The sequence below is a fragment of the Gambusia affinis genome, linkage group LG08 (assembly GCF_019740435.1).
Source record: "Gambusia affinis linkage group LG08, SWU_Gaff_1.0, whole genome shotgun sequence".
In the NCBI taxonomy this organism is placed as follows: domain Eukaryota; kingdom Metazoa; phylum Chordata; class Actinopteri; order Cyprinodontiformes; family Poeciliidae; genus Gambusia; species Gambusia affinis.
In genome coordinates, this window is record NC_057875.1 from 17,523,082 (window position 1) to 17,545,520 (window position 22,439).

General features: G+C 38.0%; 1 protein-coding gene across 2 annotated transcripts in view; it reads left to right on the forward strand.

Annotated features, from left to right (window-relative positions):
• Positions 1 to 22,439, forward strand: part of kiaa1549la (KIAA1549-like a) — an 88,472-nt gene that overhangs the window by 31,149 nt on the left and 34,884 nt on the right. For both annotated transcript variants that reach the window (XM_044125163.1, XM_044125164.1), the window contains exons 4-11: positions 143 to 258; positions 5,340 to 5,562; positions 7,420 to 7,553; positions 8,365 to 8,533; positions 16,386 to 16,445; positions 17,032 to 17,192; positions 18,591 to 18,762; positions 20,354 to 20,514. In XM_044125163.1, coding sequence (XP_043981098.1) covers positions 143 to 258; positions 5,340 to 5,562; positions 7,420 to 7,553; positions 8,365 to 8,533; positions 16,386 to 16,445; positions 17,032 to 17,192; positions 18,591 to 18,762; positions 20,354 to 20,514 — 1,196 coding nt within the window. The remainder of the gene's footprint in view (positions 1 to 142; positions 259 to 5,339; positions 5,563 to 7,419; positions 7,554 to 8,364; positions 8,534 to 16,385; positions 16,446 to 17,031; positions 17,193 to 18,590; positions 18,763 to 20,353; positions 20,515 to 22,439) is intronic.

The window sequence follows — 22,439 nt, forward strand, 5'->3', positions numbered from 1 at the left end:
TGTAATCTGAAGTCATGAACTAAGCTCCTTGATCATAATTCAGTTGCTGATATGCTGTTGTTTAAAAAAAAGTCAAATCCAAGCCAGCTTTATTGTGTACTGAGCTTCTTTACTTAAACCTTTTTTATTTAAATCTTTACAGTGTTGTCTATGGAGCTGCGCAGGAATCGCCTGGACCTGATCCTAAAGCAGAACCTTTCAAAAGGACTGAGCCATGCTCTGCAGAGAGCCCTGAATGACTCCAAAGCCTCTGCACAGGTCAGTGTTTCCAGCGGCTTCATGTACACCGAGCGACTTTTCACTGATAATCAAAAGGTCTTGATCCTGTGACAAACCCACTGACTTGGCCTGGTCAGTGGGTTTGAGAACAAAGGTCTTACATACAGACTTTACAGTATCAATCAAACGTGTTGTCAAGTGTACGATAAAAACTAGTTTCTCATTTGTAAAATTGCAAACACTAATTTGCACAGCTTATTGTGCATAAAACATAATATGCAGTTTTTTTGTGTCAAAAGAAAAAAAAACAAAACAAAAAAGAGAGAATATTTGCTAGAGGACGGAAACAACTTCTGTGTGTTACGAATCTTAGGATGACTCAGTGAAATGTCAAATAAAAGCATAGCAGAAGCTAGTAAACTTTGCCAATGGCTTTGAAATACAGGTTGTTAACTAGTGAGCACATCCAGTGTTGCTGGGACATTATTATCTAAATGACAGGTATCACTGGAGGGAGCAGGAAAATAATTTTCAGTAATATTTATTGCATATACATAGTATAGAAAGCCAAAGTGTAAAATAGTTTTTAATGTGATCAGTTTAAGATTGCTTCATATTTCATTGTTTCCTTCCTTGGTCAAAATTTGTAATGTTTCAATAAAGTGGGTTAAACCTCCATCATCAAACCGGAAAAAAAAAAAAAAATTACGTTATTGAACCAAATCCATACATGTATCAATATGAAGCTTTCACAAATGGCATCCCCTTGGATAATCGCTACCATAAAAGACCAGCCACTAACCACAAATCAGAATATCATTGGCTAGTCAAAATGCCTGCCCACAAACTGCAGATGTAAATCTCTCATCAGCTAATTATTCTTCTGAGAATGAATGACTGGAAGTCATAAAACTTGGTGAGAAATAACCTCTGTGTTGATCTTACCTCAGCCATACCTCTCTAGTGCCCTCACTGACTGGAGAATGAACTAGTTATGTCATAAAAAAAACCATTTTTTTAATCTTTTTATACATTTTTCAGCTCTCCACTATCAGCGTGTGAAGGTGAGTGCAATGCGTAGTCCAAGTGCCTCAGTGAAATGACCACTACAGCTTTTTACTGTAACATCCAGAACTCCTGTAAAAGCTTTTTTTTTTTTTTTTTTTTTTTTTACATATATTGAAGATTCAAAGAAGAACAGCTGTTGGGATTGGACAGTATTTGATGATTTAAGGAGCGTAAAGATGGGCTTATTTTTGGCTTTTATCTATAACTGTAAATTTTACATTTATGAGGTTTTGTTCTTTATTGTCTCCTGTAACATTTCTCTGCTGCTGCTCTTGGTCAAAGTGCTTCCATTTAGTTCTACTGAGATAAAAAAACAACCTGTTTTATTTTAAGCCATTTCGCTGGTCTATCTGTCCTGAGTACTCGTGTCTTCTATATTTAAGTTGTTTGTCTTGATTTTCTTTTTTACCTGACAAAGACTCATGAATGGTGCAGGAGATAAATATAGAGAGAGGTGACAAATGAATATGTGGTATTGTTTATTAGGTGATATTGGGTTCATTTAGGGAGACCATTCTCACATCCCACTCCCATTCTTACATAATGCTTGTTTTCATCCTGTGTCAACCACATAGTTCCATCTGGTCTCTTCCCTCCCTCTCAATCCATCATTATCAGCTTTTTCCTTTCATGTATATTTCAATATTTACATCTCTCATATTGCTCTCCCGCTTCATCTTTCTGATGAGATTACACCCCTGGTCCAACTAGATCGATTTTCTGCCAACATGTCTGTCTTGCCTGTTGTACTAGTCGGTTCATTGTGGCTGTCTGCCTCTGTCTGTCCACCTGCCTCTCTTCATCTCTCTTTCTGTCCGTCTTCTGTCTTCATCCTCCTGCTTTTGCTATTTTTATCCAGTTGTTTGTGAGCCTTCGCGGGGAGTGACTCAGTATCTCTAAGCTCCACGGCACTTTCATCTACCCCCTGCTACACACAGGCACATTCCTCAGCTTTCATCGTCTCCGACTGAAAACCTAGACTGCGGCTTGATAGTCAAAATTAATCTGTCCAGGCCGAAAAACACCAACCAGGAAATAGAAACAGTTCAAATCTTAAAAACGCCTGGATGCTGTTGCAATGTTGATGAGCAAAATCCGCCCTCTATGTGATTCGGGTTTGTTAAACAGCATGAAATTAGCATGCAGCGATGCTTAATGTGTTGCATCATTGAACAATGTTGTTAACCATAATTACTTACCAAACTGGGCAGTTTTACAGCTGTCAGCTGTTGGCAGGGAGCAAAGGAGGTCAGTTCTGGCTCCCTTTGTTAAATTCAGCAGTCCTCTTCAGAAATGCAAAACAACGGTTAAGCAATCAGCTTTAATATGGAGTTTAGAAATTCAAAATGTACTAACATTTTAGTATTGTTGTCTAGTATTTGTAGTTTTAGCACTGGTGGTCTCTATTTAATTAGCAGGTGGTTTATTGCATAACTTAGAATGGATATAAAGAAGAGAAACATTAAGTCATTTTTACTGATCTTTTAAATATTTCTTTCCTATTTCATGCTATAAAAGCATGCAAAGCTGTTTTTGATGTCTCTAATGCCAATAATTTAAAGTATCAGTGACACCATGTGCATTATATATGCATTGACTTTACTAAAACCATCTGTAAGTTTTGAGAATATCATTTCACATGAAAGGCGGAGTTTATAAACGTTGTCTGAAGGTATTTGGCTCTCTCCATTTTGTGGTTGATAGATATGGACAGCTTGATAAATGCTAAAGTGTAAACAAGATAAAAAAAGGTATGAAATAGACAAATAAGAACAAATAATGTGGAGGGTGAGGAACCAAGATAAGGACTCATGTAGTTTATACATAAACACTAAAAAAACTGGAAAAAAAATTCAGAAAAACAGTAGAAATAGAAATAAAAAAGTCAACATATTTTTGATTAAATCTAAAACGGTCAAAAGCCTCAAGAGCTCAGCAGCATAGGTACAATAAAAAAATGTTAAATAGGATCATACATCAAGGTTTTTTCTTCACTGTGTTCCCTTAGAGCTGCCGGTTTAGAAAAAACACAAGGAGATTAACACAAACACCCCCCACAGACAAAAATAAAACATCTGAAAGAAACCAACAATATTTAATTTTATGCTTATTACATTTTAGTTTAGACTTCAAATGCAAGATTCAACTGCCTCTTTTTGTGTTTTCTGATGAAATGCAAAACCCAAAGGTGGCTTTATGGATATAAGACTTAGTGGCTGAGCATAATTGAAAAATATTTAAAGAGTTGCTTGGAAAAAAAATGAGGCTGAAGTTTTTACTTGGACTCTGCATAAGGAGAGGTGCTGGGATGCAGTTTCATTCCGAGAGGATGTCTGTTTTAGATTAAATGATCAGCCAGGAGCAGCCAGCACACACTCAGGGAGAGAAAGAGGAGAGGAAAAGATGGTTGTGGAGAAAGAGAGAGTAAGAGAGAGGGGGAAAAAATCCATAACAACAACAACCTCAGCTACTCAGTGTGGTTGAAGGTTGAGGGTACATGAAGGTGGGTGGTGTTAAGTTCCAGAAATACAGCCTTTGACTCACCACAGTTGTTGTCTGTGTGTGTGTGTGTTTTTTTTTTCCTCAGGATGTGGCCAAAAGTCTAACTGTTGAAGAATCGAGCTGAAATTTGGTCTCAAGGCAGAGCTAAACCGAAATGAAACCAAGAATTATAAATATTCATACAATGACGGTTGTACCTTCAAATCTAAATCAAATATAGTGTCTTGTTTCACAGGACAGCTCCATGAGTCTAATTCAGATGTTAGCACTCATATTCCTTGAATAAAATAACAGCACAATATCTCCAAGACAAAACAAGCATCAGCACGTTTTTTTTTTTTTTTTTTTTTTTTTGTAAACCATACACAGGCACACATTTATGTAAACTTCCTGTAAAGATGTGCAAATGAAATAAAATTTTAAAAGCAGCGAGAAAATCTCAGTCTCTTCAGCTTGGCTCACAAGTCAAGTGGAAATATTCTGCTTTTCCATTTATTTATCATCTATTTAACGCAGGATCCGCTTAAAGTGTTCATTACTTAAAAGCAGTCTTAATTCCATCTGATTAGAGGAGACGTAATACAGTAATAGACAGTGATATAATTATTTAATTAATTATTCACTGAATTAAAAACTAGATGCATTTATAACACTTACTATCAACAGCTGCTTCAGCAACATTTTTTCAGATATATTCTCATTAATCTTTCTTTGTGATAATTTACAAAGTATTTATTGCAATGTAGAATGTGTGAAAAATAAACACCAGTTTAATAAACAACACAGATGTATTGTCGATTAGCGCTAAATTCGCTGGTTTTGCCCATCATGTGCATTCTTGCAAATAAAAATGTGCCAAAAATAATAAAACCAAAGAAAATAACATTTTGTTTCCATTTGTGATGGGAGGAAAGAGTAGGTTTCTGTTTTCTTTTTTTTGTTTTATTTGATTGGCTTCATTTATGGAGAATAACACAGCACTGCCTTCACTGAATGGCAGTCCTGTTTTGAGAAGTGGTTAAGGTTATGCTATTGCTGCTCAATATATTGCAAATCCTCATTGTAGTACCACATGGTGCAATATTAATATTGACAGCTAGGGTTACAACATTTATTGGATGTTTTATTTCAGGTGTCAGGCGTTTGCACTTCGCAGGCCAATAACATAGTAACACAGATGAATGGAGTCTTATTACAACAGAAGCACAAACCTGAGTTCAAGATGCTACAGCTCACAGTGATGGATCCTTCAATGACAGCAACTAATATAATCGTTGATTTAGAAATGTCACGTTGCCCAAATGTATAGCTTAGTGAAACAGTAAGTCATTAAAAATGCTTCAGCTCCATTCATTTTCTAGGAATTTTTAGGTAAAAATGTGGCACTGTTGCATTTGTAAAAGCAATAATTTGTTAGCAAGCGATTAGGTGACATATTGTATTAAAAGTGAGCTTTTTCAAAAATCCTCAGTGTTAGTTTAAGCTGCAAAGTATAAGCCTGGTGTAGATGTAGTCTAGCTGGAATTATTGAAAATGTGTCTCCGTCACAGGTGGAGCGAGACGACTGCAGCCCAAACAACCTGACTCTGGGTTACTACGTGACCAGCGGGAAAACTGTCTACGTTTCCTCCATGGTTGTCGAAGCTCTTAATGTTTACGGCTTTGACAAACTGCTGTCTGACATTAGGCAGCACACCCCGCTGGTCAAGGCGGTTCTGGTTCCCGTGGCGACCTGGATCAGCGCTCCCCACATTCACCTTCAGCTCAAAACAGGTGAGGACACCTAAGATGAATATTTGAAAGGCGTGACCCTAAAATCCAGCAAAAACCAGCTTCTCGTTCCAGAAACTTGATTGTAAAAAGACAAAAAGCTCCAGGAGTGAAGCACTAAATTGATTCCAGGAAGAACAGAACCGAGACAAAATTAGAAAGATTCTGATTAGCTCTCCTTTACTCCTCTTTGATACCTTAAATCCCATACAGACCCCAATGATTGCAGAACAAATTGGTCCAATCACTTAGTCAGCTCTTAAGCCTCAAAACACATTTCAGCACGCACACACACGCGTACACCCCCACACACACAATTTTGTGTGAGCAAGGTCAGAAAATCAGTACTGTTAAGAGACTGTGTCAGAAATATATATTTTGAGAACAATATGGCATTTATCAACATGAATCCATAATATGCATATGGTTGCCTCCCTCACTGTAGAAACTCAGAAAATCTGATCGCCGACATAAAGAAATGTTCCTCTGAGATGTTCAGCTGCATTTTTACGGAGTGGACTGGTTATCTTCTGCCTCACTGTTATGAACAACTCTGTGCTGGTCTATGATATAAAATCCCAATAAAATGTGCTGATGCTCATAGCTGTGATCAAATGTGGACTTAAGCAAACAGCAGGAGAAAAAATTACATTAGACAGAAGGTATATGCATCTTCAGCAACAAAAGAACAAACACTACCTGAAATTAGGCCTAAAAATAGTGGATAAGATACCCAGTCCATCATGCTGTATCTGGAATCTGTATGTTTGGCTCTGTTGTTAGTATTAATGAAAGCAGTTCTCTGGAGGGATGTCTGTGTGACCGATAAACCTGAGTAGCAAGGGAAGCGAAGAGGATTATCGCCTCCATCTAAACCGAAACCAGAGAAAACGAGCGGCTCTCCATCAGAAGCGGGGAGGTGCAGCTCCGGGTAAACAATATTGAGTCCATCAGCAGATTATGAATGTTACCCGTTGCCCTCTATTTTCTTGCTCCATTCCATCTTTATTATCCTTTGTTTTGAGAATTAACTCTGAACGGGGCTGCAGTGCTGAAGGTGGAGCCGTGTTCTGACCTAAATTCAAACAGTGTGTTGCTGATGAGTGCAGTCTTCCTTCAAAGTCCCAACATCCTTCACTGGTCTCAGTCAAAAACGCTCTGCAGGCACAAACCCTGCTGACCCAGTTGGTAATCTTATGCAAATTGTACTGCGGCGGGTAAATTGGCAAACGTATCTACGATTAATGAGCTGAACAACTGAGAGATTGATTCTTGCTTGTGCTTCAATTCCCTGCTTCATATGCAACAGCATGCTAATAAGCTGGGAGGTTTTATTGCAGCATACATCACAGTTCCTGCAATAAAATATGTCACCGGTCCGGACAAGACTTTGTCACGGCTGTTACACATAAAGACTCAAGACTCAGCTCAAGAACTACTTCACAATAATAGGAAAATAAATAACGGTGATATGTTATTTCCTAACAGCACTTTGTGAGCTTAAATATTTTGTCAACTTCCAATACTGACTAACTGGACAAATACATTATTTGCATTTATATTGTTCATGAATATCCCTTAAAATACATAAAAACCTACAAAGGGTTCTTAGATATTCAGAGTATGCCCACATTGATGTGTTGTTGACGACTGCAAATCTGTGCCGCTCTATTTCAGAGTCAGTCACAAACACAGAGACGCGGCGTCAAGATTAAGACACGCTTCCTTCATACATGGAATACCGTTTTAGAAGAAAACCAGAATGAGATCCACCCCTAATCTAAAGCAGTCTGTTATTCTCTTCCTACTCAGATGGTATATAAATAATCCCTGCTTTGTTCTTCCTTGCCTGGTTTGCAGTGTTAAGATTTGTTGGACCTGCAGACAACATCTACTCGTGCAGTTTTGTCCAGATGCTGGAGCAGCGGCTTGAGACTGCCTTTGAAGAGGCTCAGGATAAAGTGTTGGAGACCTACAACAGACTCACAGTGGAGGTACGGGACGAGTGCACTGAGACTATTTATAAGGCAGACAGCCAAATGCGTCCTGTCTGCATGCAGCATGCTAATCAGACCAACATTTATAATACAGCTCCAGGTGGATTTCCAACCTCTCACACCATCTCAGTCGCTCGCATACTTATTCTTGTTTTTGCTTCAACAGTGCTGGCCACAAGCTTTTTACTGTGGCCAGATGGCGTCTTGAAGCAAAAGTTACCAAAAATAAGACGGTTATAGTAACACTCTGTACTTGACTGAAGGGGGCAGCTTCTGAGTAATGTTGTTTATATTTTTAGAAACAGCAAACAGTAAGAAATCTAGTTTTCATACATAAATCATACATATTTCTCTGCCAAAGTCTTCATCTGTTTGCAGAATATACACTGCACATGCAAACACCGTCAAAATCACAAAGTAGGTCTCAACAAGCAAACGGAGATATAGGCTCCATTCATTATTTATCCCCTGAAATATTAACGCTTGCAGAGAAATGTGATGGGAATTCTCTGTATCTTGTATCGTCGTCCACTTCGCCGTTGTGATTCTGTTACATGAATGTTGGAGAAACCACACAGATCTTATTATGGAGAGAATAAAACCTTGTTCATTGAAGGCCTGGTGTGCATTCTTTATGCGCGTCTTTGACATTTGGCATGATAGCTCTAGATATTTTCGTATGAACGTTTAAATTATAAATGTGGCCTTGTATTTGTCTTTGCTGGAAAAAAATCTGAAATCTTTCTGAGTGTACTTATGTGCAGCAGAGAGCAGCATATTTAATTCAAGTTGGTGTGTCTGTCCCCAGGTCCAGAGTGTTTCTCAGGAGTCTGGCTCACCCTCGGTAACGCTGGTGTATGTGGTGAGAAACCAGGATTCAGTTCTTAATGGGACAATATCCAGTGGGCTCCTCAACCAGCTGACTGCAGAGCTAGTGGGATACTTCCTGTTCTATCCTCCGCTGGTGATAGCTGAGCGTAAGTACAGCTTCATTTTCTCTTAGTGGGATATTAATGTGGCTGTATATTTGTTTCACTGCATTGATTGCGAATAAACAACTGAAAATGAATAATTGAAAGCCAGAGAAGCACCGGATTTTGTTGACGAATCTTGATTGTTAGTATATTTTGTGCAGTTTTGGCCTACTGACTTATGATTGTTTTCTACCTTGAGCAGTCATAAATTGTTTATGAGCAAAGGGGACTATACGGAAAAAGTATTTGCTCCAAAATGGAGTTTTATTATTTAAAGAAAACAACAACAACAAAAAAAACAAGTTTGCATATTAAATTGTATTTAACATTGTATAGCAGCAATAAACACAGTTAGTGTTGCTAACTTTCCTGGCCAATATAGATTCTTACACTGAGTTTTACCCCTGACTACACTCATTTCTACATGCTCCCATTACAGAAACAGATTAAAACCTTAAAAATGGTAAAAAAATAAATAAATAAAGAACAAAAAAGAAACTTTACTGTATTATGAAATTAAAATTTTCCCCTCTCTCACTGTATTTGAGGGTCAGTTGAGCTGAAAACAAGCCAGTTCAGGTCAACGCAGTCATGTCTTGTTTAAATATCCACAGTTTCTGTGAAGGGTTTCTTAAGTCTAGACAAAAATCTCAGTGTAAGAGTCCAAAAGTGTTTGGACTAAATGTAATAAATTAAATGAAGGATACATCTTTTCTCAAGGGAAATAATTGCTCCTAAATTTCCGAATCATAAACTCATGTCAAAGTATTTCTATAACTCTCAGATAATAAATGTTTGATAACAAGAGCGTATCCTTGTTTTCTGTTTTTAAATGTCTTTGAGCAACCACAACATCTACAGGTCAAGCTCACCACCAAATTTCATTTAAAAATATTAAGTGTGCATCTGCTTGGCTGCTGAAGCCATTATTGCTTAAAATTATTTATCCAAGGTTCCGTCTATTGCATCCATTCATCAATTTAATTAAAGTGTTTCTGAATCAAATTGAATGTGAATTAAATCTAGTCATCCATGTCTTTTCTAGACTGAAAGAACAGACTAGGTTTTTTGTCAGGTCAAGGAAATCTACAATGGAGATTTCCTTGACCTGACTCAGTTGTACCATCAGGCTGGACAGTATAAAAAAGTTTAAACACTGAGCCTACTTTCATACTTCCTGGTGTTTTTTTCCTTAATTTCAGCAGCAGTAAGAATAAAGCGAGTAGTGAGCATAGGTTGGATTCTGTAAAGAAGTTTTTCACCCCTGGAGTCTTATGTGAGTTTTAAAAGGCTTAGGAGGAGAAGGAGGACCGCTAGGAGACCCGGACATCGTTATTGAACCAAGACGAATGTTCAGCAGAAAGCTGATCCAATAAATCCTTTGGTTATGGACTGTTAACAATCATTTTAAAAAAGTGTTGTTCTTCTGGAGAAACTAAACAAGAAAGAATTCAGTTTCCATCCTAATATATTAATAGATTATGTAACATTTATTTTCCTTTGGTCCATTTATACTGCTGCTGCTAGCTCTTGTGGCTAAGAAAGACTTTTTAAATAGTATTTGTTTGACTACTGACTACTCAGGACTAAATACTCAATGTGAAAGGCAATGTGAAAATCATGATTTATCACGTTTAATCATGATTTATCACGATTACTTGAAATTGAGTAAGTATAGAAAGCATCTAAAACGTACTCCAAGCTTCTGTATTTGTCATAGTATACAAAAAAATCGGACTCAAATGTATTAGCAGTCAGTAGCTTCAAATAAAACCTAAGCACTAGTCCTTGCTAATCCATGATTTCAGTCAGTCATGAAGATCTTGTGGTATTCAAGCGTAAGTTGAAGAGTAGCAACTAATTTTTTCACCAGTGCCTGATTTGTTCAGCATCACTAGGCTCCACAAGCAGACAAACACAAGGGACCAAGAGAGACAGCAGCATTAAAGTTAAAACGCTGTTTGATGTGTCAAATGAGTGTGTGATCTTCAACTCATTATATAGAATTACTCCTCTAAGGGGCAAAGGAAAAGATTGGTGCTTCTTTGAGGTTTGGAAAGCACTGAGGGTTATGATATGCTTATTATCAGGACAAGATCATAGTTTTACTTTTCAAAGAACGAATGGAGGATGAGAGGAGCAATTTATGGTAGTCATTTTGTAACTTTTTGCAAAATCGATGAGATGCTTCTTTTGTTTTTATTCAAAAGACTTATTCACTGCAAAGATTGGATAAGTTAGTCCTGCCCTTTTCAGAAATGTTGTGTGTGTTTTATTTGATTCCGGCTACCCGAAGTAAATGACCCCAGACTCCATAATTGGGCCAAATGATCTTTGTTTATATTCCATCCCTCCTTCTGATGCCATCTGTGAGATTTTTCTAAAAGGCCAAACAGCTGCAGAGCTCCTATCATCCCAAGCCTGCCCTGGGCAATCTGTTGTCCATGTTCCCCAGATGAGCTAATTTTAGCAGAGTGAGATTAGATTAGTATCTGTTGGTGTGTGCTCTCCACACCCAAAGGGCTCAAACATCACACTTTACTTGGTCACATCCAAATCCACTTAGCATCACCACAGAAAGGCTTCCTGTTCTCCTAAAAGTCACTAAATGTTTCGAGTAGTGAAACAAAAAACAAGCAGCGTCATTTGATGACTGACAAAAAAATGGCAGTGAATGATCACAGCAGTGACAGCAGCTGATATCCCTGGTGTGTTTTGGATGGTATTTACTTTTAGAGGATAAATATGTAATCATTTATGTGAAGGCTGAGTCTGTCTGCGTGCTGAGAGTATTTCTTTACACCACAACGCTTTTCCTATCATTCTGTACCGAGTTCATTGTCCCTGAATGAACTCTGGAAGTCATATAAGTGCAGATTCTCATTTGCCTGTACATTTTAATCAAATTTTAACTTTTGCACTGCATAATGAAGAAGACAAAACACTGCAGTTTGTTTTCCCTGTTCTGTCCTGTCAGGCATGCGTCATTGGTTAATTTTCCAAGGGGAGCTGCATTGCATAAAGTTAATTAGCTTTCAGATGGACTGGCATGTCCGCTTGCAGGAAGTCTACATCTGTGTTTCTCTCTTTTTCATAAGAGTACTTTCCTAAACAAGACAGGTTGATAGAAACACAAATTACATTATAATGTTTTGTTTCTTCTGGTGCTCCAGCTCACAATACATTTATATAAAGTTGAATTTTTCCCTTCTTCTATTTTGGGAGCATCCAAAGCTTTTGACATTGTTTAATAACTTAAAGCTTAAAGTTATTCCAGCATTCTCCTGTTGCTGTGCACTGTGGCCTTCATGATGCTCTTTGTTCCCTAATTTATGTCAAACAAAACTCTGAGGTCTTCACAGAACAGCTGTATTCTTACTGAGATCATGCTTCACACAGATAATTTGCTACATTCTGATTGGTTTTTCTGTAGTTTAATAAAGAGAATCAAATCAAATGTGACTGAGTACATATGCACACCACACTATTGAGATATTTATTTGTGAAAAAATTCACCCCACCTCTTATTCTGCTCACAAGGAAACACTTCTTTGTGTGGGTTGGTGTGTTGACCTAGCTAAGTCTGATTGTTCCATGTTTTTAAGATTAAATTCAGAGAAAACACGTCGCCTAACAGAGTCCAGTTTTAAACAGTGTTTAGTATTTAAAGGGAAGTAACTGGAAGCTGCATTGATTTTCTCATCTTTATCTAAAGCCTCCATTAAAAATAAATCTGATGCTCTTCATGCCTTATTTCCTGTTTGTGTTTTTTATGTGTATGAAACCTGAGCAGAACATTTTCTATTACTCTACATTTTTCATCCTCTTTCTTTTTTGCATGTTGCAATTAAATTTCCAACAACCACGCTGATAAAATTAATGCGGCGGATTCATCTGGGCATTGCACAGACTCTGTGAAGAACTCAGATAGCGGGCCCTGAACCTTCACACTCCAATGCTGTTTGTCTCAAGTGTTTTTATGAGCTCGTTTAAGTTCAGAGGAGAGAGCGGTGAATGTAAATGTGCTCTCATTTTTCTTACTTGTCTCTGGACGACAGTTTAGAGCAGAAACAAACGCTGGTTAAAGATACAGTTTGCTTGCTGTAGCTTCGACTTGGTCTTTTGTCAAGCTGTGGACAGATTGTGTGAGGTGGAAAATGGACGAAAGACGTTGCCAGATGAGATTGAAATCGAGAGACAGAGGGTGTTATGGTATTTGTGTGTGTATGAAGACATAAGAAGTTACATCGAGGAGCAGGTATTTCTTAAAACAGGCTGACAGAATAAAATGTGGAGCGTGTTGATGTTTATTACAGTGCTGCTTCACACAAATTTACCAATGTTGCATTTTCTTTGAGTGACTTCAAACACCTCTTGCCCGTATGCTAATTATAGCATATTTTTATTGCAGCTTTTAAAATCCAATTTGGGATTTTAAATTGGATTTACAGTGAGAAATGGTGAGAAATAATGTATTCTACAGGAGTTGATTGCTTTTTTTTTGTTTTTCTTGTATTCTTGATACTAAAAGAGACAGTCATCACTGGAAAAGCTTTTTCCCACTTGCCATCAGACTGCTGAACTCTTAACTGGACTGCACTCAAAAACTGGTCTCCACTTCATACCTTGCACATGTACATAGCTAAATAGCTTCTATTTTACTGTCATTCCTGCACTTTATATTTAACATTTATATTTATATTTTATATTGTATTTTATTTATTCTGGAGTAACCTCATTGGAACCTCAAAACATTGTCCTGAGCCGTATGCAACGAAATTTCGTTCTGTATACACCCCTGTGCATACAAAATGACAATAAAGTCAGTCTAAGTCTAAAACAAACAGTGTATAAAAGTGCATATATATTCTATTGACTATCTCAGGTTATAGTACCTGAGACAAGTAATCTTGTGCTGGACTCCAAATAGTATTCTATATTGGGAATACTCTGCACAATACAGTGACCAAATTCCTTTTTTAAATTCTGAGAGGTTTTTTTGAACATAATGAATACTCTCACAGGCAAACATTTCTCCCTCTTTCATTGGAGAATGAAGGATGCTCCTCCAGTGTCTGAGTACTTGTACACTGGTTCTTATCTGCACAGTTATTTGGTGGCATTTAAGCGAGATGAATTGCACCAGTTCTTGTCTGAGCTGGTCATTTACTTTAGTGACAGCTTTGGATATTGAAGAACTGCAAGTGTTTATACATGCCAGCTCTTTTATTTACTGTTTTGATGGACTGACTGACTGTTTTGCCAGTATTGTCCACATTTTCACAAATAACTTCACTGATACGCTTTTCTTTGTCCAGTGGTATTTGTTCACTTGTTGGAGTTTTATATTGTGATCTTATGAACACATAAGGATTTTGAGACAAAAAACAAAGAGAGTTGCCTGAAAAATAATTCATTGTACAGCCCGGTGTTTTTATCTCTAGTGGGTTTGATACTTTTTAAATTCTAACTGAACTAACTCCAAGAACTAACTCCTTAGTTCTTGGAGAACTCTTATTGTTTTGACTTAGAAATCTTACGCCTAGTTGTTGTTAGTTTATGATGAGATAATGTTCTTTGGATTTTGGCAATTTTAGAAGGCTAGACGTTTTGTAACTAAAACATTTTGACAAAGTCTCTTTGTTTTTACTAATTACACTGGTGTGAAACTTTGGCAATAAGAAATCTTTATATGTAGTATATAAAATGTCTTGATATGTTAGGAATCCTTTCTAATCGCTGACAGATTTCAGATAGTTCTTTGACTATCTAAGTCTTTTTGCATACAATTGTTTATGTATCCACTATTAATTCCCTTAAACATTTCACTTCAGAGCATCTGTACTATGTACTAATTGGTTTTGATGGTTTTGTATGTCTGTATTACTTTGGCTTTGATTGTTACCAACTTCTGGTGTAAATTTAATGTCAGTTCAAGAAGCCCCAATGTTATTAAGCAAACATACAATGTCTATTAAGACAAAGGCTGTTGATGTATGAACAGAGGCTTCATATAATTTCAATGAGTATACACTCCTGATCAAAATCTTAAGACCAGTCAAAAAATTGCAAGAATTTGCATTTTGCACTATTGGATCTTAAGAAGGTTCTAAGTAGAGCTTCACAATGTTAAAAGGACAAATCAGTGCAAGAGACAAGAACATTTGAGCAGGGAATTGTCTGAAAACTGCATTTATACTCAAACATGATTTTTTCAGCTGATCAAAAGTTTAAGACCATAGCTCAAAAAACCCGAAAACCCCCCAAAACAGAAATCAAAATGTCAAAAAAAAGGACTCAGTAATGAGTAGCTCCACCATTCTTGTTGATGACTTCAAACAATCGTTTAGGCATGCTCGATGCCAGTGTTTCCAGGAGGCTAGTGGGAACGTTGCTCCAAGTGTTGAAGATGGCTTCACGAAGGGCATCCATTGTCTGGAACTGATGTCCATTTTTGTAAATTTCCCTTGCCATCCATCCCCAAATGTTCTCAATTGGGTTTAGATCCGGGGAACATGCAGGATGGTCCAAAAGAGTGATGTTGTTCTCTTGGAAGAACTCCTTTGTCAGGCGGGCATTGTGAACTGCAGCATTGTCCTGTTGAAAAACCCAATCATTACCACACAGACGAGGGCCCTCAGTCATGAGGGATGCCCGCTGCAACATCTCCACATAGCCAGCTGCTGTTTGACGCCCCTGCACAACCTGAAGCTCCATTGTTCCATTGAAGGAAAACACACCCCAAATCATGATGGCGCCCCCACCACTGTGCCGTGTAGAAAACATCTCAGGTGGGATCTCCCTGTCATGCCAGTAACGTTGGAAGCCATCAGGACCATCAAGGTTAAATTTTTTCTCATCAGAGAAGACAACTTTCTTCCACCTTTCAATGTCCCATGTTTGGTGCATCCTTGCAAAGTCCAAACGGGCAATTCTGTGGCGTTGAAGAAGACGTCTGAAGCCCTTCTCTCGCAGATGCCGTCTGATGGTTATTGGGCTGCAGTCAGCACCAGTAATGGCCTTAATCTGGGTAGAGGATCGTCCCGTGTCTTGACGGACAGCCAATCGGATCCTGCGGCTCAGAGCTGGTGAAATTTTTTTGGGGTCTACCACTTGACTTTTTTGTTCCATAACCCTCAGGATCATTTAAAAAATGCAAACGACTGTCTTACTGCGTCCAACCTCAGCAGCGATGGCACGTTGTGAGAGGCCTTGCTTATGCAGCTCAACAATCCTACCACATTCAAAGTCAGTGAGCTTTTTTGCTTTTGCCATCAGGAGGTCTTGACAGTGTAAAGACTTCACAGAAAATGACATGGAATCCAGATGTTTGCACAGCTTTTGGCTTTTAAAGACTATGGTCTTAAACTTTTGATCAGCTGAAAAAAATCATGTTTGAGTGTAAATGCAGTTTTCAGACAATTCCCTGCTCAAATGTTCTTGTCTCTTGCACTGATTTGTCCTTTTAACATTGTGAAGCTCTACTTAGAACCTTCTTAAGATTCAGTGTTGCAAAATGCTAATTCTTGCAAATTTTTGACTGGTCTTAAGATTTTGATCAGGAGTGTATTTTATTTTGCTAGATTAAAAAAATGCCCATCAATACTTTAACTTTGTTAACAAATGATATACTTATATTAAGTTTATTTTGAATTTGTGATATAATATTATGTTTAATATTAAATTTAAACAGCGTGTCCATTACCAATAAATTATATGAAACTTGTAAATTGTGAAATTTTTCCAGAACCTTAAAAACAAAATAGAAAAACCAGCTGACTAAAGTAAAGTTAGTTTCCTGGGTGTTCAAAAGTAAATGAAACTCGTCTGTGTCTGTCTCTTTGTCTGTCTCCAGCTCTTGAGTACCACAATCTCAACACATCCACAGCAACCAGGAGCTACTGGGTGATCACAGGTAATTTGCTCCTGAACATGCTCTCAGATTCTGCAAAACCGAGTGTCGCACTGATTAGATAACACATAAGTTACCAAAAGACAATTTTTCATACAGCTCCGTGTGTTTCTTTGCATGTTTAGCCTCCTCCATCCATCCATTCTTCTTCTTCCTCTCTCAGTTCTGAGTCACTTTAGCTGCGGAAAAGCCCATTGATGTATAATTCAGAGTTTCCTGACTGGGGCAGGGGGAGAGATCACTTCATATCACATCAGGGACGGTTATGAATGATGCTGCTGTGTGAGAGTGAGTGTGTGTGTGATGTCTGTCCACTGATCCATCTCACTTATGGCCTGTTATAAGAGCAGCTCTCAGGAGGAAGATCATCTGTCATCTCTATTGTCATACCGATCACACATCTCTAACTTTTCTGACTTTTTGTCTTTCTTCAAACTGTTTTTTTTCTTGCTCATTTTCTCCTGCTTTGCTTTTCTTCTTTATATTTTCTCCCTTTACTCACCCACTTTTTCTTTTTCCCTATTTTGTCTGCCCGAACGCCTCTCCCCCACTCCTAAATCTGTCTGTCATTTCTTGTCTCCTTGCTCAGTGATCCAGGATGTGGACAGCTCCTCCCTGGAGGCCAACTACCAGAGCTTCGCCAGTCTCATGGAGCAGCGGTTGGCTGAGCTTTTCCTCGTTGCTGGCAGGCAGGGCTCTCGGTCCATGAGGTCCCGGCGGGCCACGTCTGTGGGCGGCTACACCGTGCAGGTCAGTAGAGATTGATCATTCTTTTTGTAGAAATATGATGTCAAGATGGCAACACCAACAAGTAAAGACTGGAGTAAGGATATTGTAAACATGTTCGATCTTTTTGTTCAGATCTTTATAACATCTTCACCTCTTCACAAGGTTTTTCATGTCTATCCAAATTTGAGAGAAATCCTACATTTACAGTTAGGTGTAATAGTGGGAGTTTGGATGGTGTTATTGTCCAACTTTTGACACCTATAGATGTGCCCTAAGTTATACTCTTCTGTAAAGTATAATGGTAAACATTTGTCTCATGTTTCTTGGCAAATAGGATTATAACTTCATGCAATTTCTGGTATGTGAATTGCATGCATTCAGGCAGTTCAGTGTGATTTATTTTCTCCTAATAAAGTAAACAATGTCAAAGTTGCTTTTCAGACATTATGTAAATGTGCTATTTTTTCCTAAAACTTTCACTTTGGAACTAAACCTTTTCTCAGTCTCGTATGAAAAGGTTTGAATGCATGCACTGCCTCAGACAGCTCCAGATTTAGAAACCTGGACGTCGCTCCGGGGGGACTGACGGTGGGACAGCTGAAAGGAATCCTGTCAGAAAATAGAGGGGAGTTATATATTTGTGGAAAGGAGGCTACAGGCAAATATTTTTTATGGTCAAATCTAACCGCTAACTACTTTTAATAAATACAGTTTTTTACGTAATTTCTTTTTGATTAATGAACTCTTACAGCTCAAAAATTAAATTTTTATTGGTGAAGGAAGATGTTGGAATGATTCAATTTCAATAATAATAAATAATAATGAGCACAGAAAGATTTGGTGAGCAATATTTTCTTTTCCATCACCTCCGCACTTGGTGCTCCATGTTGTTTAAATTACGACGACGTTTTATTCCTAGTGACCCGCGTGCATTACAAACCCTCAAGGGTTGCATGGTCTTCACAGCTGAGTAGTTTTATGGCTGCTGAGTGGAGGAGGAAGAGCTTCTCAGAACTGTCAGAACGTTCTCGGAGTAGTCAGAGGAGCAAACCTCGAGCTATTTAATAACGTTTTTTTAATGGCAAAATCAAATTACTAGACTTGATTAAAGCTGTGTTGTGTTTAAAGAAATCTGTTTGATGTATGATGAAAGGAAATTGAGATTTCATGTGACTCGTTTATCCTTGGGAGTCCTCAATAAATCCATTCATCTCCCAGCCAATGCTCGACTTGATCAAAGCAGGAGAAATTGAGCTATAGACGCGGCAGTCTGTTGGTTTGAAAAGATAAGGGATTTTGCGTGCAACTTGCCTACAGGTAATATGTTTTCTTGATGGTTAGCAAGGCTCAAAGCTTTTTTTTTTTATTTTATTTTAATTTCTCTAAAACTATGATGCAACTGTGTCTCCCCACTCCCAGATGGTGAGCATGCGACGGCTTCCAGGTCCAAAGAACCCAGCAGAGATGACCTACTATGCTCAGCTGAATGGATCCCCCATCACAGGATCTGCAGCTGCAAAGACCCTCAGCAGTCTGGATTCACAGACCATGGCTCTGACACTGGGATACTTTGTGCAAGTGCAGGCCGAACGTAAGCTTGTGTTTATACTGTCATTGTTGCATTGCATGTCTTTTATATGTATTTAAATATAGGAGAGTCAAAGCAAGCATCCATTATTACTTCCATGGCTGCTGTGTGATGTTTCCATTCTGCTTCTGCACACGCGGGTCGCTTTGGGGACGTAAACAGTTCACACACAAGTCTGGTTGCGATTTTAGTTCATTAGTAGTATGAAATATCATGCCAAAAAAACAAACAAACAAAAAAAAAAACTGATTTCAGCTAAATCTAAATTGATCAATTAAGACCTGCTGTGGGAATATAGCCATAGCATACACACTAAGTTCATTCAGTCAGAACAGAGCTATGGTTGGTTTATGAACAACGCACATTTTGTTTTTTAGTTAAAGACTATACACAGTATTGGAAATCGCTGCTTGAGTGATAATATGAAAGCATTTATTCAAGCAGGCTATTCCCTGGTGGGTTGGTAGTACAAATGTAAAAAATAGTATAAACACAATATTTATAAACAGTAAAAAGCATAACTAATGTTTGTATTTTCTGACGTTTCCTTGTGCTTTGCTTCCTTTCCATGTCTGTCTCCATTACATACCAGACCCACCATTGCACATCTGCCTTTAGTTTCAACGTCATTTTGTAAAAAGACAAAATGACGATGGACAAAAAGATAATGGCAGACTTATCTTCCATTATCTTCCTGTGCATATGACATTGCAATTTGTGCAACAACATAGCCTGGCTATGTTGTTGCACAAGTTGTTTTTGGATAGGTTGGAAGAACTTCAGATTTATATGCAAACATAAACAATGTTAAAAATGTTAATGCACGTTTTTGGTAGCTTTTTAGGTCGTTGTAACTCAAGAGAACAGAGTATTCTCTCCCTATGACTTGCATTTTCTCATATTATAACTTGTATTATCTCAGAAACCTCATTACTCTTAACTAACCAAAGAAAACATTGGATTTGTCAGCTCTTCCTAAAGTGTTGCTGCTGAGAAGAGACCACAGTGTTCTCGGTAAACCCTTTCTCTCTGCCTCCTGATGGGTAGAGAGGAGGACAATTATATCCATGCCTTCAATGAAAACACATGCCATCTGCAAATATCTCTGTCATAGAAGAGCTCCAAAAGTAAGCAGTTGAAAAGAAATTCTAGTGAGCAATACTCATCTTTTTTTAAGGTTTCATTTCACACATTTTCACATGTCCTTCACTTAATTTCATAAAATCTGTATTAAAACATCATATCATAAGATTGAACTCTTTTTAGTCTTTATAGTGAACATACAGCCATCAAAAATGCAAGTTCTCATTGCCTTGCCTTGTGATGAAAAAATAAATTCACATTTTCTTCGCAGTTTCATCGGTTTGCTCACAGTGTTGTTGTCAGCAAAGCATAAAAACATCAGTCTAAATAATCAGGTTTGGTTAGACAGTCACTGAAGAAGATGTGAACCTAAAATTGAGCCTTGGGTAGCTGCCTAAAAAAGCAGCATTTTATACATTCTTTTCATCAAGCTCACTAATATCTGTTGTTTACATATCGTACCAGATTAAAACCGCTGCTAATCTAATGTTATTTTTTTTCCCATGTGCAGCTGTGGTGAAGACGCCACCCAGCAACCTGTGGATCATGGCTGTTCTCACTCCTCTTTTCTTACTGATGGTGGTGATTGGAATGGTGGCCTTCATCCTGTGTAAAAGAAACAGAGTCATTTTTAAATCTGGTGCATTTAGGACCTTCAAAACCCGCTCCAAGGTAAAATCCTGAAACTTGTTTCACTTTTCCTGTTTATTTCTACTGACCCATATGTTTTGCAGCTCTTCTTTTTTGTTCATCCTCCCCTCTGTGATTGCTGTAAATTAGTTGTTTTCCTGTCATCTTGAGATGCCCAAAGCTCACCAAATCTTAGTGATTTAATCTTCTGTAAGGCTCTGACAAGATTACATAACTTTGTTGCGAGTGACACAGCCGGCAGAAAACTGACTGTGTCAAGCTGTTGCTGCAGGACAGAAAAATTAATTTTATTTCTGCCGGCCTCACTCATTTGTTTCCTCACTACCCAGTAGCCCGTGGTCATTACTAATCATGCATGCTGCAAAGACCAATCGGCTGCAAAGAAATGGGCAGGGCTCACTGTACTGGAAGGAAACCTCAGGGCGATGCTGGCTCTTCCACAAAGACGGTGCTCGCTGAACATCAGCTCACTGGAGTTTTAACTGAAAATCAATCCTTTTAAATGAGCATGTTTGTAATAGATTGCCAACAGATGGTTTGATTCGGTCAGATGGTCGCCCTGGATGCAGTGCATGATGCCAGAACAGCAGCTGCTTGTGCCATTGCGTTCAGTGAAGTGGTAAACAAGCAATGGGCTTGCCAGCCTTATTTGTTCTGAAAAGCCTCTTGAATTAGCTTAGATGTAATAATCCTAAAGCAGAGTTGGCATTTCTTATCACCATTAGAGGTCCAACATAGCTGTTTCACCAAATAACTTCACTTGACCACATTTGTTTTGAAGTTTCAGTCACATAAACTGATGAAGATATTTATTTTAATGGGGGGAAAAAAAATAATCCAGTGCTTATAGATATTTCCCTCATAAGACTAAATACGTATATATCCCTCTTTTGGAAAAGAGGCCTAAAAGCAACCCTTCAAGAGCCTTGTTTCGGTTTCAGGAGCTGGTAAAACCATTTTAACAGTGTGAGCTACAGCTACAGCTGTTCTGTTCTTTGTCTTGAAACCAATAGCAAGGCAGTAGAATGTAAATATCACAGTTTCTGACGTCCACCAAGCATAGCGACTTGTCGGATTGCAAAAAAGATCAAAGAACTGTCTTCCACTTGAACATGGAGTCTCCCACATGCTTTTTGGCCAAATCTTCTCAAGCCTTGATATGAGTTTTCTTCAACAGTGCTTTTCTTATTGCCGCTCTCACATAAAAACTTTGACTGGTGGGCAAAACTGGTTGTCTGCAGAATCTCTCCCATCTCAGCTGCTGAAGTTTGCAGCTCCTCCTTCTTGCACGGGTAATCAGTTTGTGAAGACAGTCTGATCGAGGCAGATTTATCCATGTCATATTTCCTCCATTTCTAGATAATGTTTTTAACTGAACTCCTGGGAATGTTCGCTCAGTACTTTAGAGATTTTATTTGTTTCCATCCACTGACTTGTACTTTTCAGTAACACGATTAACCAGTAAACAGACCTTCCAGTTGTCTTTAAACTATAATCACTTAAGACACAATCACTACACTCAGATAAGCTCTATTTCATTCATTGTTAGACTACAATCGTCATCTGGATGAACATCTGTTGAATTAGGTCTGGGGAATATTTATACTATCACTTATTTCATGTTACATATTTTTATTTGTCGTTTTTTTAAAAATCCATTTTCACTTTCACATTAAAAAGTTTTTTTGTGAAACTTTTGTATAAAAACCCCCCAATTTGTTTGTTATTATTGAATTGCAAAAGCAATAAAACGGTGAAACATCCAAAGGGGTGAATACTTTTCATAAGCATTTAAATGGGAATTTGACATCTGCATTCATTCTGACAAATGAAAACTTCTGTTGATGAAAACAATTTAAAAAATTTAAAGTTTTGAAAGATACGAAACGAGAAGATTACTACAGTGGCCACTAGCTATCTTGCTTTCTCAATAATCTGTGTAAGCA